Here is an 18799-nt window from a genome sequence, read left to right on the forward strand (position 1 = left end):
CTTACAAACTAAGGCCTTGGGTGGCTAGTATCTCAAAATGTACAACGTGCATAGTGCCTTTACATAACACTTATTAATGTCCTCATTTGGAGGAGCATCTTTGTTAATCCAAAATGGGATTAACAAAGGGAAGCTGTAGGAGAATCCATGGCTAAAAAGCCATCGATACTTCAAAAACACGCTCACAATGTGCCCATATCCATTTGGCCATGTCTGACAAGCCACCCATAGTGCATGGTTTAACACTATTCCTACCAAATTAGGTGTCCTAAATTATTCCATTCACATGAATAACCCAATCTCATTCCCACACCTGCCTTATCGGGCCTGCCTCGTTACACATCAACAACTACCGATTTCCTATCTGAAACGATGCGTAAGAGTTGAAGAAAGCAGAATGAAAACTGTAAAAGAAAGCAATGTGAGTTTTCATCGGATGAAGCTTCTACACCACCAGCCCACCAATGCCCAATGTCCAGGTACGTCACCTGCAATATCCACGGGCTCTGTATGTAATAGACACATAGGCACTATTCTTTCATGAACCTACATTGAGCCTCATCATCGACAACCCTCTAGGTACATCTCTAGATGGGGGGACCATGGTGAGCACAATCCAAGCCCATGGTACGACAACATCGCATGGACCTTCCTATAATTAGCAGGGGCCTTTTGTGCATTGTCTTCAACCACCCCACCCATTCAATCCACCCTACTCGCTACAATGCCAAGTCCATTGAGCCACAACTCCCATGTTGTGGGCACCAACATGAGATAGTATATTATTAATTCGTGAGACATTAGAGTTGGGGTGTCATGGTTATCAGTGGGAGAAGAAGGGTTAGTGATATATGTGTGGTATGAACAACTAATTTCAAGGGCTTGGTGCAATTTTTATTCCACCCAAGGGATTGGTGTGAACCCTGTGAAATAGTAAACTCCTATTTCATGAGTTAAGAACTCATGCTCTTGCGAGGCGATTTGGAGGGAGATGTAACATTATTCCATGCAATGGTTTAATGATTTTGAAAGACAAAAAAGGGGAAGTAACATATGCAATCGTGATTAATAAGATATGAATAGATTAGGAATATTGAAATGTATTCAATCGTTGCCCACAATGATTTTGTTTATACAATTTGAAACAAACAAAGGTGGATAACGTGCTCCTACCTCAGAGTGACGGTCACAAGCAAGGAGGAAGGGACGCACACCGATGTGGACGCAACCCAACAGGCAATGAAGAGTGATGAAGATTGAAAGCAACAAGATCACATGGAGGAGGTTGAAGAAAATTGCAGCATGTAAATTTTTATACCCTATGGCTTCCTACATGCTCAAACACTCAAGGCCACACATTATGCATTGAGAGGAGGAGAAGAGTACATGTGGAACGAATGAACATGTTTCATGGCACAATAGGCATACTCCTTTACCTTGTACCCACTTGCTTAGGGATGGGTACCTCTTATGATCCTTTATCCGTTCATTTCCACGTAAACCAATGGAGTACCTTGGAGCTTGTGGGAATTTGTTGTTGTAACTGCTTCAGTTCAGAGTGAGAGCTTCGTATTTTTCCCTCCATCTAGTTGAAGAATGTATCCACTGAATCCGGGTGAACTTGTTCTATTTCTTGTGCATGTGAGTGCATGTCTGCTTTACCCTGGTGGTCCATAATTTGGTTCAGTTCTTTCTCCTTGGTGGATGACATTGGTGTTGTCACACTCCCCTATTTACTTGATTGAACAACTTTCCTTTGCCAAACCAATGTTGGTTCTTCTTTATCACTTGATTTAGTAGTAGATTGGTTTTGTTTGTTCTTGGTCTCTTCTGTTATCCTGAAGGTGCACAAAACATTGGATTTTGGATTGGTCTTTGGTAACCACATACCATTTGCAAACCAAAATAATACTTGGGAAGTCCTGTCCTCTTCTTTTATCTCGCAAGTTGCAATAGTTAGAAGCTCCTATAGGATGCAAATAAAGTCAATGTGCTAAAAGAGGTAATAACAAAGAACTACTTTTTTCCAAATACCATTATTACTACATTAGTACCTTGGATTGTAAACGTGACAGGCCATTATTACCCAATCCATGATGCATCTAGTGTGGTTAAATTGGATCCAAGCTCTCCATTCCTTGAACGTCTCATTCTATTGATGAGTTGGATGCTAGAGGCTGGTCCTTTAGTAGACATCTTGAAAACAAAACAACAATCAGTTTCATTGCCTTGACCAAGAAATTGGCTTCCATGGAATAAGTCATAATTTTAAGTACCCTCTTCAAGCATAGCAAGTCATCATAGCCAAAACATCGGACATGTGGTCCTTGGCATGCCTGTGCTACTGACCTTTGAAACTTATAAGAAAGGATTTCCCTATGTCTCTCAATCTCCCAAATAGACACACATGCCTCAATCTCTCTCTCTCCCTCCCTCCCTCCTCCCTCCCTCCCTCCCCTCCCCTCTCTCTCTCTCTCCCTCCCTCCCTCCCCTCCCCCCCCCTCTCTCTCTCTCTCTCTCTCTCTCTCTCTCTCTCTCTCTCTCTCTCTCTCTCTCTCTCTCTCTCTCTCTCTCTCTCTCTCTCAAACAGACATACACCCCCCCGGATGCAAAAACCATATAATATATGTAATATCCAAACAAGAATTCAAACCCTTGTCCATCCATAGAGATCAATCACATCACAAATTAACCATTAGAGAATTACAAGCACAAACATATTCATTTGAGATATCCATTAATGTTATGTTTGAATAGACTTACGTGGACTTTGGGTGCTCTTGAAATTATGTGGATTTTGGGTACTCTTGAAATAAAAGAAAAATTTTAGACTACTTTGTATTATTAGTGTCCAAAAATGGGGGAAAAAAAAAAGAAGAAGGTGTCCAATTAGCAAGCTAAAAATTTTACCTTGTTTTTCCTTGAGATATGGACGTACTTTAAGTTTTTGTCATGTTCCTGTAGCTTGGATTAACTCTTGAAAAATCAAATCTTAAGCATTGAGAATTGAAACATTGTTGGATGATTGGAAATGTGGATCCAAGCAACCATTCGGTTTGGTGATGCATAGGAATTTGGTCTTAGTGCTCACTCTCAGTAGTAACTAGGTACCTAGGCACCATGCTATTATCAGTCACTCACATATTGGTGTGTGATTATGTGATATATAGGATATGGAATTGAACTTACCATGGGAGGGAGGGGGAAGGGGGGCATGGCCTATTCATATACACAAATGATAGTGAGAAAGACAAGTAGGCTTTGCAAACTTCTACCTTCCCCCTACAAGGTACCAAGAATTTTTTGCAAGACCTAAAAACTTGTCAAATAAAAATTTATTTAAGGGGTGAATCTTTGCATCATTATAAGGTTTTTTCTTACTTCTTCTTGCAACTAGTATGCCGACGGTGGCAACTAACGTGGCACTTTGCTGCTCACACAACAGTGGAGGTGGAGCTTAAAGAGAATGTGGGGGAGAGGGAGAGCTTCAAACCCTAGCAAGCAAACACACGCACACAAGAGAGAGCAAGACACAAGAGAGAGATAAATAGCTGAATTTTCTTCTGTCTTCTTCTTCTCTACTCAACCAACATAACATAAAGATAAGAGTATACACTATATGGGTTAGTACTCAACTACTACGACATACAAGGGTCGGTCCATAATGTGAACCTGACTAAATGAGCTAGTGCTATAACTATGCCAGTCTCTAGTAATCCAAAATGGCTATCACACAGCATGTCATCCCACTGGCTGCATATCACCCATAATCTCACCAACCATGCCAGTGGTGTAGATGCGGAAGCTATCACCCAAGCGGGTCATCAATGTCTGTCATAGCACTAGTTGAGCTTGATATCTCAACACTCCCCCTCGAGCTCAACTCCACACACTGCACTCCAAGTAAGCTCCTAAACTATGGAGCTTTTCTATGCCCAATTCCTTCATGAAGATGTCAGCTACTTGATCCTCTGCGTGCTAACATATACCAAATCTACATCTCCTGCTAGAACCTTCTCCCTCACAAAGTGATAATGCACCTCAATGTGATTCATTCTAGTATGATATACAGGGTTACTGGCCAACTGTATGTTGATCATGTTGTCACAATATATGACAACTACCCTATCCCACGGGCTCTCCCATGTCACCAAGTAGCTTCTGAAACCAGGCTACCTCACAAGCTGCCATAGTAGCACCCCTGTACTCTGCCTTTGTACTCAACAAGGCAACTGTTGGGGCTGCTTCTTACTACTCTAACTCACAGTAGCACTCCCAAATAAGAACATAAAACCATTGGTAGATCTCCTATATCTGCAATACTACCAGCCCAATAAGCATCTGTGTACCCATGCAACTGTATCTCTATACCAGCCTCATAGAAAAGTCCGTAATCAATTGTGGACTTTATGCACCTAAGGATCCGTCTAGCCGCATCCAAGTGTGGCTTCCTAGGGACCTGCATAAACTGACTCACAAGTCCAAAAACATAGCTCAAGTCTGTAATGGTCATGTAGATCAAACTATCCACTATGCGCTTGTATGTAGTGGGGTCCTCCAAAAGCTCACCTGTATCTGCAAAAAGCGTTGTGTTATGCTCCAATGGCACTGAAATAGGCTTACAGCCTGTCATACCATACTTGGACAACATGTCCAAGCCATACTGCCTCTGCAATAGCAAAATGCTATGAGGTGATCTCACCACCTCTATGCCCAAGAAATACCGCAGCTCACCCAAATCCTTCATCATGAATCATTGGACTGTTGTTGTCTAGAATTCTGATTTCCTTGTCGGCCACCACCTTGGCCTCGGGCCACAGCCTCTACCTCTGCCTCTACCTGAATTAGAGTAGAAGGCCTATTCGGATGTGTTCTTGCTTTGTGAAGAAGAATCCTCACCTAAAGCCTTTTCTTCTATGATCAGCATCATAGATATTAAGTCTCCAAAGTTGGGAATCTTCTCCTTAACTACAATGGAGGTCTTAAATGGCTTGTACTCTTTGCCAAGCCCATTCAGACGACAGACACTCACCAAATCATCATCCTCCCCGCCACTGATACATTGAGAGACCCAAGGGATTCAACAATGCCCTTGATCTTTAAGGTGTTAAAATGCAAGCAAAGTGATGAGCTATGGTGGATCAAATGCAAGAATCAACATCATTAGCAAGTGATTAGATGATGATTAAGATGAGATTAGTGAGCAATTAACTAATAGCTTAATGTAGGCATGGATACTAAAAAACCAGCAAATTACTCATTAGGCCAATGCCTCAATTTATACAAGTTGTCCATGATCTACTCCACTGATTTGTTCCTTAATTTGTGCCACCTCCCTTACATCTGGGGGGACATCTCATCCTTGATTCACTCCACCTCTTTTGCTTGGTTCTCTCCACCTCTTCACTTTTCCCAGAATATCTCCACACATCCTATATATTCTCATGCTACCCTTTATTCTCTCCTAGTAGATACTTCTCACCTTTTCACTGCTACCCACTCATTTACAGACTCTCTTTTACAGCCTCTTGCTAACAGCTTGTTCCCGCACACACCCATTCACTTGTATATTTCAACACCTCCCCCTCAAGTGAATAATTCTAGCACACCTGGACCCTATACCAAGTTTCCCTCTTACTTGGTAGCCCCCCGCGAGACCAGTGCCTCAAGTCCCTAACTCATAGTCCTTGACACACTCTCTCTCTCTCTCTCTATGTGCCCAAGGCTTACTATAAGTGCCCGTGATCTTGACTAAAGTGCATTTGAACATGTAGACATGTGTAGCACCTTCCCAATGTTAGATTAGATCCAGCAATGCCTAATTAACACCTTGATTAGGTGGATTAATTAAGCAATTTGCCAAGATATTCATTGTTCATGTGCAAAAGACTGTCCCAACTTGGAGTCTTCAATTGATCCACTTGCATAAATCTAATCTCAAAATTCTTCAATACAGTAGTAGATAACTGTATCTAGATATGTTTTGAACCCACAAACATCAAGATTGAAGCTTTAATGAAGAATTAATCAAGTGATTAGCAGAGGTACTTCCCTGACTGTGCACAGTGCTGGATCTCACTATAGACTTGATGAAATCAAAAACCACCTTCACCAGCTTGTAGAGCATGCTTGAAAACCCCCATACCTAGCTGGAATTAGACAATTTTGAAGCGGGTACATCACATGGAGGATTTTTCCAAATCTGCTGGTGCCTGCAAATCGCGTTGCCGTCATCGCACCCAATTCCTTTGAGTGGTGTGGAGGCCCTTGAGTCTAGTATGTGCCTCTAAAAGGGCTTGGGCAAGCAATGGGTATGTGTGAAGGGGGAGAGAGAGCTCCTCCACTAGCTGGGGGGGTATAGAGACTAGTTGAAAAATAGACTAAAAATGAGATTATCTCTTAATTATGATTAATAGGATGATTAGCAAGATAAATAAGCTCAAAAATTGGATGGATTCTAAGCTAGGCTCTGATACCATGTTAAAATGCAAGCAAAGTGATGAGCTATGGTGGATCAAATGCAAGAATCGACATCATTAGTAAGTAATTCGATGATGATTAAGATGAGATTAGTGATGAGTAATTAACTGATAGCTTAATGTAGGCATGGATACTCAAAAACCAGCAAATTACTCATTAGGCCAATGCCTCAATTTATACAAGTTTGTCCATGATCTGCTCCACCGATTTGTTCCTTGATTTGTGCCACCTCCCCTACATCTGGGGGGACACCTCATCCTTGATTCACTTCACCTCTTTTGCTTGATTCTCTCCACCTCTTCACTTTTCCCAAAATATCTCCACACATCCTATATCTTCTCATGCTACCCTTTATTCTCTCCCAGTAGATACTTCTCACCTTTTCACTGCTACCCACTCATTTACAGACTCTCTTTTATAGCCTCTTGCTAACGGCTTGTTCCTGTAGACACCCATTCACTTGTATATTTCAACATAAGGCATATTCATTGATGGACATTCTTTTCTTTTCCACAGTATGCAACTCTTGCTTTAACTGCAACTTTCTTACCTTTGTGTTAGTATGAACCAGATTCTGTCATGCAACTGTTGGAGTGTTTGCATCCTGTATGTGCCCTATCATAGTGTTTGTGACACTAATTGAAAGTTAGTATATGACTTTTCTTACACCTTGATTATCCTTGAATGCCGTTATATCTGCAGGAGTGGCATTCTCCTTAGATAACTCTAGAGGCTCCTCATTGTCTCCTTCTACATAATCCCAAAATTCTTTACCCATTAGGAAATTGGTCATTCTAAACTTCCAGGCATGGAAGTTATTCTTATCCAGCTTCTCACTAACAATCTGATTAATTTCGTTAGACATGTTTTCCTGTAGCAATCAACCTGCAAATAGACAACGTATGTATGCAACCTATAATATAGCAGTATCTCCTGTAACTGCTGCAACAACATCGGTACTTCAACACAACCTGTGTCACCAAATGTGACCAGAGTACATGTACATACACCCAGTATTAACAATACATGTGCAAACCTTGTCTGCACGTTCAAAATGCACTATTGCGTTGTAATAACTAGATTTTGAGCAGAATCAATTCTCTACCAGAACTTTCAGAAATACCATGCAGTGACGAAACGAGGCCCGAAACGCACCTGAAACGCGAATCTGGCAAAAAAAACTATGTCTAAGAGGACCTTATACTTGCCCTGTAGCTTGGCTTTGCGAAGACAGCTCCTCAATCGGAGATGTGTAGCTCCCAGAGCTACTGAGGGAGTGTTGTGCCTAAACCAAGAAGGGGAAATAGATGATGGTGCTCTTACCTGTGTAGAACCGCCTCCTTCTTTGCTTGTTCTCCTCTTGCTCGCCTCCTTAGCTCTCACACAAACCACGCTCTGATACCATAAAGAGAATGTGGGGGAGAGGGAGAGCTTCAAACCCAAGTAAGCAAACACACACACACAAGAGATAGCAAGACACAAGAGAGAGATGGATAGCTGAATTTTCTTCCATCTTCTTCTTCTCTACTCAACCAACATAACATAAGGATAAGAGTACACAATATATGGGTTAGTACTACTCAACTACTATCACATACAAGGGTCGGTCCATAATGTGAACCCGACTAAATGAGGTGGCGCTATAACTATGCCAGTCTCTAGTAATCCAAAATGGCTCACACAACCTGTCATCCCACTGGCCGCATATCACCCATAATCTCACCAACCATGCTAGTGGTGTAGATGTAGAAGCTATCACCCAGGCGGGTCATCAATGTCTGCGGTAGCACTAGTTGAGCTCGATATCTCAACAGGGCTCAAGAAGAACCCTCTCCATCATCAAAAAGGTGCGTAAGAAGGTCAAGGGTTGCTTTGCCAAAACTATCTCTAATTTCGAGGCATGCACCTCAAACCTAGTGGCCACCATCATTGACACTTATTGCAGGGCAGAAAATCTAGGGATGAAACCCTAACTAGCAGGCCCTGAAATCCTAAACGGAAGGTGAATAAGGGTTACGTAGAGAAATTGAGAGGTTCAGTTCATCAGAAAAAGACATATTTTGAAGTTTATTACAAGGCTATTGCAAAATGGATGAAAGAGGTTCCCCAACGCCTTCAGTAGTAGCTGGCTGCAGCGCATCAGGTAGCTAACTCAACGTTAAGTTGCAAAGGGTGGTGGGCGAACTCGGCATCCAGCTACAAAGCATCAGGTGGCCAACTAGCTACAAAGCATCAGGTGGCCAACTAGCTACAATGCATGAGGTGGCTAACTTGATGTCCAACTGCAATCAGGTGGCGAACTTGACGTCCAACTGCAATCAGGTGGTGAACTCAATGTGGTCCATACCAACGCAACATGGCAGGTGACGTGGTAGTTAATTGCCACATCATATTGCCGAGTGTCGGTAATATGACATGGCACTTAACTGCCACGTCTAGTTAACCTCTTGACGGGTGTTGAGTGAGATGCTCAGAACCGCTTCAAAGGAGCTCTCTCTTTCTAGGGCTTCTATTGCTCAAGCTTGCTCTCAAAAGGACATGCTCGCTCTCTTTCCACATGCTTAAGCTCGCTCTTTTTCCATGCCACTGAAAGCAGGTCTTCTGGTAGTCACTTGCCTAGTTACGCCGACGCTTGCCTAGTTACACCCACCACCCTCCATGCCTAGTTACACCCACCACCACCCTCCATGCTGAGTCCATGTTTGCGTTGGTAGTTTTTACATTGGTGCACCCATATCAACTTGAGTAGTAAAGGCTAATAGTGTGTACATTGGTGCATATGGTTTCTCTCCTGACATGATGGCTACTATCATCTAAGATTTCTCACGTATCCAAACTTCTCATGCCATAGCCTAATGGTGCGCACCCATATCAACTTGAGTAGTAAACGCTACTAGTTTGTACATTTGTGCTTCATGATTACATGCATCCAAGATGGCTACACCAACCTAATCAAAGTAGTAATTGTGCCCATATCAACTTGAGTAGTAAAGGATGACAGCTTGTATAGACTGGTGCTTTTGGTTTCCTTCTCCAAGGTGACAACCAACCTAATCAAAGTAGTAATTGTGGCCCTTAATAAGTCGTAGTCATAATGGGAATAAAATGGAGAGTAGATTTTGGTGCTTTTGGTTTCTTTCTTGACATGATGACTACTAGCATCCAAGGTGACTACACCAGCCTAATCAAAGTAGTAATTGTGCCCCTTAATAAGTCATCGTCTAATGGCAATAAAATGGAGAGTAGATTTTGCCTGATGTCTGTAGAACATAGAGGATACTTGATTATTTTTAGTGTCATCATTGCTTGACACAAAAGAAATAGCACGTGTACCTTTTTCTCGCATTAGCATCATTCCCACTACTATTAAGGAGGTATACTAGTCCTTCTGACCCCTCATGTGTCAATATGCTCCATTATTGATGATGTACAAACCATCAGAGTGACGAGAAATGCTCCACCTTTACACAAATTTCTTCACTTCGTACAAAGATCTTCAATCCCACTTTAGAAATGTTGCTTGACTCCTATGATAGCCTTAACGTGCCATTCTTCTCATCTACTTCCCATTGTTTACACTTGGCTTTTATGTTTTGTATGTTACTAGGTTTATCATAGTTTTCACCATCTTCTTTTTCTTCTTCCCTCTTAAAGAAGATGGGTTACTAGAATCCCTCCCCTTTTATGATTTCAAAAGTTTTCAAGATGGGCAAGCATTGCCTACAAATGTTGCAGGCAAGATAAAGAGTACCACCACAATTATGGGATCTAAAGAAGCAAGTGGGCAAGTCAAAAATACAACAAATCTTAGCATGAAAAAGAAAGGTGTTAAGTCACTTGTGGAGAGAATTTCTCCCCAGAAAAGGAAGAAAGTGACCAAAAAAAGAAAGGTTGTAAGCGAAGATGACGAGGAAGGGGAAGATGAGGAGGTGGAGGAGGACGAAGACGATGACACTTTATCGAGGTGAATGGCAATGATGCATCAGCTACAGAATGTGGGTTTACACACTTCAACTTTTTGAGTGAGTTTCTCCACCTAAAAGGAAAGCATGCCACTCATATTATGGAGACAAATAATCATCCTCTGTGGGGTGCAATTGAGTGACCCATTGAGACTTCAAGGTTAAGAATGAACACTACAAGCTTTTTGTTGGGGGTAATGATTCAATACAATCATCATGGACATTGATCTTAAGTTTTTCTTCATTTTGGCAGGTGGCTCCTTGTGGTACTCTCACAATGGAGGGGGAACTAGTCCTTGATTACTTTGCAGGAACTGATGTCATGGCTAAGGCATGCAAGGAGCTTCGTTGAAATTGTATAAGCATAGAAAATGATTGGTTGTGCTATAACGAGGAGCTAGATCATTTGCAAGATGTGCCCATAGACTTAGGTTCCAATTTATTTCAAGGAAATGAATCTAAAAAGATTATTCAGTAAGCACACAATCTCAAATTTCGTTGAAGGCACCTTGGCATGGACAACACTAATGGTTGCCAGGGCATGGTGCATATGTACCATGTGGTGCTATCTTTATAGCTTGGTAACTATCTTAGTATCCACCACCACCTGGAGCTATCAATACAGCCGGACAACTTGCTTATTATCTAGCACTTGGAGTAGAAATGATACAGGCAATGATACCATACCCTTATTGTATACCACATCCTAACATGACCAACCCATATTAGTATCTGAATTGGGGGGGACCTCCATGACCCAACATAATCCACAGCAAGATCATGTAACTTCAAGTAGTGTTGGTGCCCCACATGAAATATGAGTCATGGAGATGGCTATGTCATTGGTTGCCAAGAACACTTTGATTTTTTCCATGGATTTTGTATTCAATGTCTCATGTATGGAAGTGACCTTTATCAATATCTCATGTGTATGTGCAGTGTGTTGGTGTGTACATGTGTCACCCGAGAGAGAGAGAGAGAGAGAGAGAGAGAGAGAGAGAGAGAGAGAGAGAGAGAGAGAGAGAGAGAGAGAGAGAGAGAGAGAGAGAGAGAGAGAGAGAGAGAGGTACCTATTTTTTTTTTGGCAATTTCAACCGCTCGCCAATTCCTCAAACCGCTCACACGTAATTGCTTGCCAAAAAATGCACCTTGGGGAGAGAAATCGATGCTCCAATAGAGAAGGAGATGACCTAAATGGCAAAAATTAGGATATGCAATAAGATTGAAACACTGAGAATCATGGCTTTGATACCATGTTGACAATCACAAGATGATCAATCATGGAGCTATAGAGGATGAAATCTCTCCATGATTGAGGAGTGTGAAGGAGAGAGAGAGAGAGAGAGAGAGAGAGAGAGAGAGAGAGAGAGAGAGAGAAATTGCACAACTTGAATGGTACTCATTGTGTGCCGTATCTTCTGACCTAGACCTAAATAAAGGATGCTCACACCTAGAGGGTGTTCACACCACTAAGGACACTGGACTTGACTCTAGACTAACTCCGAAATATGTAACAGATATAAGGGGGGCTTTAAACGTATCCGTGGATATGCCTCCCTCCAAGTCACCTATCTAGAGTGGTGCGCAATGTCCAGATAGAGCCATCTTCACAAACGGAGGACGGTCGTTTCTTCATATTTAAAGCTTTACCCTTCTTAGCAAATGAAGTGGGTCCAATGGTAAAGCGTCTTTGCCGCTGTACTCGACAAGGCAACTGTTGGTTGCTTCTTACTGCTCCAACTCACAGCAGCTGGTGGAGAACAAGGGTTCGAATCATGGCTTTGACACATTGCTTGTCTTGTGGATGTGGTGAACCAGCCGTACGAAAATCCCTCTCTCTCAACATGCCAGCATAAATTCTAGAGCGACCATCCGATTAACATTTGAAGATGAGCATGGACGACCATGCTTAATGATTGGTTCTGATTGGTAGGCGGCACTCTGGACGCGTGTGAAACCGGCCTGTTACCGTGTCTCATCGTGTGTAGAGGGATTATTACTTGTTGGGCTTTTAGGGTTTGCTTGACTGGAGCAGCTATGGTGAGTTAACACAGGGATTTTTGCTTTATGTGCACCTTAAGGTCTGTTTACTTGTTGCGGCTAACGTTGTTTCTGTGCCTCTCTTCTGTTCTACCAGCCGAAGCAGATTAGCGAGATCAAGGACTTTCTGCTGACGGCGAGGCGGAAGGATGCGCGGTCCATCAAGATAAAGCGGAGCAAGGATGTGGTGAAGTTCAAGGTGCGGTGCAAGAAGTACCTCTACACCCTCTGCGTCTTCGACACAGAAAAGGCCGACAAGCTCAAGCAGTCCCTCCCCCCCGGTCTGCCCCTCTCTACCCTACTAGTTTTTCTGTAACATCCCCCTTAGGGTATGATTTTTGTATGCATTCAATTTTTCTGCGGTCTTCTTCTTCCTTTTTGTTTTCCCTAGAAAAGGATCTTTCTGTCAGTCATGAAAGAAAACACCTGTAAAAGCAGACTACAAAGCAGCTCTCAAGTGGAGCGATATGTACAACCCTTGAAAGAGGAAATGAGAGGTGTATTCTCTCTCTTTCTGGTCCCTCTCTACATCGGGGGTCAGGGGATGTTGTGTCAGACGGGCCTGCCCACGTGTGGAGAAAAGGCGCCTCTGCTGCATCCTGTCGGAATTGCCAGTAAGGTGGTCCCGAGAGAGTGTATGATGTGCGTCCAAATGTGTTGGATAATATTCTCTACGAGGGGAGGGGCCTGGGGATGGGGTGCTTGACAAGAACTGTTGATGGCCTTGTGACATCTAGCATGCCCAATGAGATGCCGTTACGACTGAGGCTGAGATTTTCGTAATCCTAAAAGTGTAAGAGCTGGAGGGCTGGGCTAGTGCCATCCTTGCCTCCGTCACCCAAGCCGCTATCCCCCATGTGACGGAGCAATGGGTGATGGCCTCTGAAGTGAATAGGCAGTGGACACCACCAAGTATGCTGTGCTTGTGGGCTATGAGTCTCGTGTGGGGCCCCACACTGATTGCACAGTGCAGGCTGCCCTGCAACATCTAACCATGTACCAACGGAGAGGCTGTGGGGGCTAGGAGCCCCAAGAAGAGGGTTATCTTCCACGGCTGGAAGCTCTCCCACAATCTTGTCTTTGAATCGGAGAATAAACAAGAGAATTCTTCTCTTCTGAAGCTTTTTAATTGAGAGAGAGAGAGAGAGAGAGAGAGAGTTATATTAGCGTCTATGCAAAGCCAAAATGACTTACAAGACAAATTACAAAAGATGAAGACCATGGAGCTGCAATGCATGCATCATATACATTCATCTCAACTAGGAGTGAACTGGTCTTGGTTCTTTTTTTTTTTGAGAGAGCGCGAGAGAGAGTTGGGGGCTGTACTCAATAATGACTATAAACGAGAGAAGTGTCTCTTAGGAATGATATGCCTTGTTTTGAAAAGAGAGAGAGAGAGTGTAGAAACTCATGGATAGGTGTCTACTTCTAGATTTGCTAGGGGTTCCCTAAAAGGGTCACTCCATGATCATTGGAATGGCTGGGACACTTAAGAGAGATGCTTTACACATAAAAAATTGATGTTACATGCAAACGCAGCATGTCATTATTGTTGAATGTTTGCATTATGGTGACTATCAGCTGCACAAGAGATCTGTCTTCAATGCGTTTTGTAGTGTTTGTTTCTTGGAATGCATGTAAATGACAACCTTGTGGCACAGAAGCAGCTGTAGCTATGCTATCCTGTTGCCCAACTCTATTCATTTGAAAATTTGTCTTAACATTGCGGGCACAGCACTAAACTAGAGCTCACTTTGAGTAAGGCTTCCTTCAAATTGAAGCAGTGAGGATGCCATCTGCGTGAGCGAAAGAATTGCATTTTGTCTCTTTTGAGTATAAGGTAGTAAGATGATATGCTGTCCCCCCTTTCTAATTTGTGCAGATTCATGTGGAGGAACTGTGTATGTGGTTTTTCTGGATGCTTTTTTCAAACAATTGGTGCTGTATTGTGTTTGATGGGTAGTACACTTATGCATTAACTAGGTCTGACTGGATGCAGGTTTGAGCGTTCAGGATGTGTAGATACGAAATTTAGTGGGATGGAATATTTCTCTTTTTCATGCGGAAGAATCAGGGGAATATATGTGTTCTGTTCATGCTGCCACCCTCGGCTTCTCGTGATGATGATATGAATGCAAGTCTTTTCTTGTAAAGAGCGGATGTTGCAAGATGGATTCTGTAGCATGTTTTCTGTATCATGCTCGCTGAAGTGAATCATATGTTGGATTCTGTAGCTTGTAGATTCTCAGTGTGCTATCTGTGGGACTTCTAATTGATATAAATGTTTGCTTGTTGACTTCCTAGTTCCACATCTTGACATATGTGGTACCTTTATTAAGTGAAGTATAGCAGGTTCTAAATCTCAGCTAGAAGAAAAGCGCATATTAACAGGAAATAGGAATAAAAAGCTAGCTATGTCAATGGATTATGTGTAGTGGGGGATATGGGCTTTTTTTTTGTATTTTACTTAATGAATTATGTGCACGTAGCGAATAATGTTCTTACAGTGAATAAAGACTCTGTTATTCACATCAGAGGCTAACTCTCTTTTTAAGGAGGCCCTTACGGGCTTGTTTAGTTAAAGGAAGTCCAAGCTAAGGCGTAAAAGTACTTCGCCAGCAAAACCAGAGTTCTGTTTACACCATCGTTATCCTCACTTTTATGGGTTACTGTGAGTCACTGATAATGAGAGTTACTGTGAGTGGAAAAAGTAATAAACACTTAGATCTACACGTCACTGATAATGAGAGTTACTGTGAGTGGAAAAAGTAATAAACACTTAGATCTACACACGCACAATTGCACTGTAGGTATTTATTCAGAGAACAGTGCATGCACAAGTATGTGGAAATCTGAATGGTTGTCATTTTCATTAAGAAGAATGTTTTACAGCTAAAGAATTGCCATTTTCGTGAATTTGAATTGCGAGGTATATTGATTTGCAAAAAATTCCAATTCAAGGATTAGAGATCCAAAAGCTAGAGATCTGAAAGCCCTTACGATTGAATGGTAACCCTTTTTTATAGTTGTGGTCCTGCTACTGGCCATTATGATTGCTGGGACTTTGTACAATAAGTGGCTCGATCTTCTACCTTTCTGACCTATACCCTACTATTTATAGTTGTCTTGCTTCAAGAGGCTTCTCTCTGCCTACAACCTATTACTAATGGCCATCATAACTATGGGGACTTTGGACGATAGATGTCTCGATGTTGTACCTTTTTGACTAACCAACCTACTTTAGATGTCCTGCTTCTAGATAGTAGAGACTTCTTGTTGCCTTCGACTGCTATAATTGTCGAGAGACCTTGTATGGATTGCTGTTTCGGAATGAGAAAGTTTGTGCACTGGATAATGCTGAGATTAGAAAGAGGATCTTGTATGAATGTGATGATGCTCGTATAGTGGGTTATCCAGTGGTAATAAACATATGATTTAGTAAAATAAATGTTTTATTGGCTTAAGATGAAGGCATATGTTAGGGACTATGTGGTGAAGTGTCGTCAATGCCAAGTGGATAAGGCTGAACGCCTTAGGGCTGGGCATCTAGAGATCTTGGGAGGTAAATGGGAGAGTATTTCCATGGACGTCATTATAGGTTTGCCACGGACCAGCAGTAGTAGGCATACTGCTATCGATTGGTGAAGATGGCATGAATTTTACGTACAAAAGTGACAAGTGAAGGCAACTGAATTGGTGCAATAGTTTGTTGAGCAGCTCTTCAAGGATGATTTGATGTTTTACCTTTGTGACCTACTAACCTACTCTAGCCTATTCCTCTGATCAATGTGAAAAATAAATGGTCCTTTAAGTATAATTTTCTCAGTTCAAATTGAGAAAAATTGATTGTAATTTTGCATAGCCTTGAATTTAAAGATTCATTTTAGTTATAAAACCAATTAAGCTATGTGTTTTGTCCTTCTTATTCATTGGTTAGAAAAAAAGTTTGTGACACTGCCTTGGTCACAGTGGTGGCTTTCCTTCTCCTTTATTTCATATTGTTGCATCGCCAGGCTTTACACGTCACACACATCAATGCACATTATTACGTCCATATTTGGCCACACGTGAAGGTAGGGCGCCCAATCACAAGTGAAGTACATCATGTCAATTGCTCACACATCACATTATGATAGGTGAGGTGCACACACACAGTTCACTGTTTGTTGAAGTCGGACCATTTGTTGATTTCAATCGAAGGGGTGTTTTTTTCCTTGTGAAGATACAAAAATATACACTCACAAGGGGTTTTTATTATTTAAACATCGAAAAATTCATACACGGGTACTTTTTTTGTCTCAAAATATACAAAGGTGTGTTCATAGGTTATAAAAATCCATAGGTTGCAGCCTTTTAATTACCCATTGAATGCACGTGCTATATGATATTTTTATATAGTGGATGCCCTAGGATCTAGGGCCACTAAGATTTGCACACTGTTGATGTAGGATGCTGCTCTTACCTATATTAAGACATGAGCTAAGAATCACACTCGTTTTGCAAGAACCGAGTCGCCAAGACATTACATCTTGTTGAGATTTTTACCAGATGTAGCATAGGTTTCTTGCTCACAAAGAGATGTCATGTGCACACACGTGGACACGGCTAATCCTTGATTTGGAAGCAAGTAGGTTAGATTTAAGGCACCAGTAGGCTCTAACAAACAAAGAAGAAGCCCATGCTCTATGTGCCAAGCCATCAGACAAGGGAGTCGGCAACATTAAATGCTCCTGGTGCTTGTCCTTTGTTGGTTGACATCAGTTGGGTAGTTGCAGGGTTGGTTATATGAGCCTATAAATAGTAAGGCTGTTATATGAGCCTATAAATAGTAAGGCTTAGTCCTTAGGTTAAGTCCCATATGGAGCAAGTTAATAGTCAGTCCATTAGGCTGATAGATCAGTCCATTTTAGAAGGCCAAAAAGTTGTACAGTCAAAGACGTCTATTTGTATCATATCAATATACTGAAAACATAGTTAATCTCTCTTCTCTCCGTGTTTAATCATTGCTTTTGTAATCAGTAGGCTTAGGGTTGGATCAAGTAAGTCATGGCTTTTGCATGTCACAGAGGATGAGACTCTCTCTCTCTCTCTCTCATGAAGATGGCCCTCTCCAAAAACAATGCTCATAAACAAGTCTTAATCATCTTAATAATGTAAGAAAAAAAACTAGATTCTAATAACACAAGTAGAAGGGAGAAAAAGAACCCGACCTAATAATAAGGGCCTAATGTATCCCCAATCCTAAACTTCTTGGCCTCGCTTTGATACCAACTTAAAAGTTGATCTACGGAGGCTCAAAATAAATCAACCTCATGATTGAGTGATGGAGATAACATTTAATTTTATGAAGATCAAATGACCAAGGATATACTCAAAAGAGAAGCATAATCTCTTTTCATAGTTTTTGGAATAGTAAAATATGGGGGTGCCAAGTTGTGAACAAAGAGAACATTGTTACATACTTAAGATGTCTTGTAGGAGTTGATGTTGCTAATAAACACCGTGGAATGGGTCATTAACAAAATTGAAGTTATACACACCCTTCCTCGATCTCAAAAAATGTCAATGGGTTCTAAAACCCAAGCAAGGTGGTAGAAGGCCCTCACATGGATTGTTTAGAGGAGAATTACCCTTCCCAAAGATCAAGGTCGGCTAGGTCTCATGGATATGTAGCTGCATGCAAAGGCAAGGGTCACCTCTTCTTTTGGAAACTTCATCTTACGCTAGTTTTTGAACACAAGTATTGAAAATCCACTCTAAATCAACTATGGGGATACATCAATTCACAGATCAAAATAGCATTTCTAGCTCCACTATCATCTCCTTGGTTTACTTGATCAAATCACTTGTAATCTCTCCACCTCCCATGATCCTCTCGATCACCTTTTCACCTACCATGATTTTGTGAACCACCTTTTCGCCTACCATGATCCTCTCAATCACCTTTTCACCTACCATGATTCTGTGAACCACCTTTTCGCCTTCCTCTTCACCTTTTACAATGTCACCAACCTGATGATCTTCGAACACACAACCTTTGAACATTACACCATACAAATAAACCTTTGTCTAAGGTTCTATAGACCTTCACACATGTGCACACACATAAGGATCATGCAAGAAGCAAAACAATTTGAAAATAGGGTAACAAGAGAATGATATTAACCAAACACTCAAAATTATTTCCATAGCAAAAATTCGACATAATCTTATTGAATACATAAGCCCTCTACATAACAATATTTATGTTATGTAGATCTTATTGAATACATAAGCCCTCTACATAACAATATTTATGTTGCTAGATCTTTTATATA

General features: G+C 41.6%; 1 protein-coding gene across 1 annotated transcript; it reads left to right on the forward strand.

Annotated features, from left to right (window-relative positions):
• Positions 1-12342: 12342 nt before the first annotated feature.
• On the forward strand, positions 12343-14778 carry LOC147618075 (large ribosomal subunit protein eL38z/eL38y-like). Its single transcript, XM_086775318.1, has 3 exons — positions 12343-12482; positions 12580-12763; positions 14482-14778. The coding sequence occupies exons 1-3, from the start codon at positions 12480-12482 to the stop codon at positions 14502-14504; spliced, it is 210 nt and encodes a 69-aa protein (XP_086631444.1). The 5' UTR covers positions 12343-12479; the 3' UTR covers positions 14505-14778.
• The last annotated feature ends 4021 nt before the right edge of the window (positions 14779-18799 follow it).

Source organism: Cibotium barometz, chromosome 35 (genome assembly GCF_041138505.1).
Source record: "Cibotium barometz isolate CiBa-2024 chromosome 35, ASM4113850v1, whole genome shotgun sequence".
Classification (NCBI taxonomy): Eukaryota; Viridiplantae; Streptophyta; class Polypodiopsida; order Cyatheales; family Cibotiaceae; genus Cibotium; species Cibotium barometz.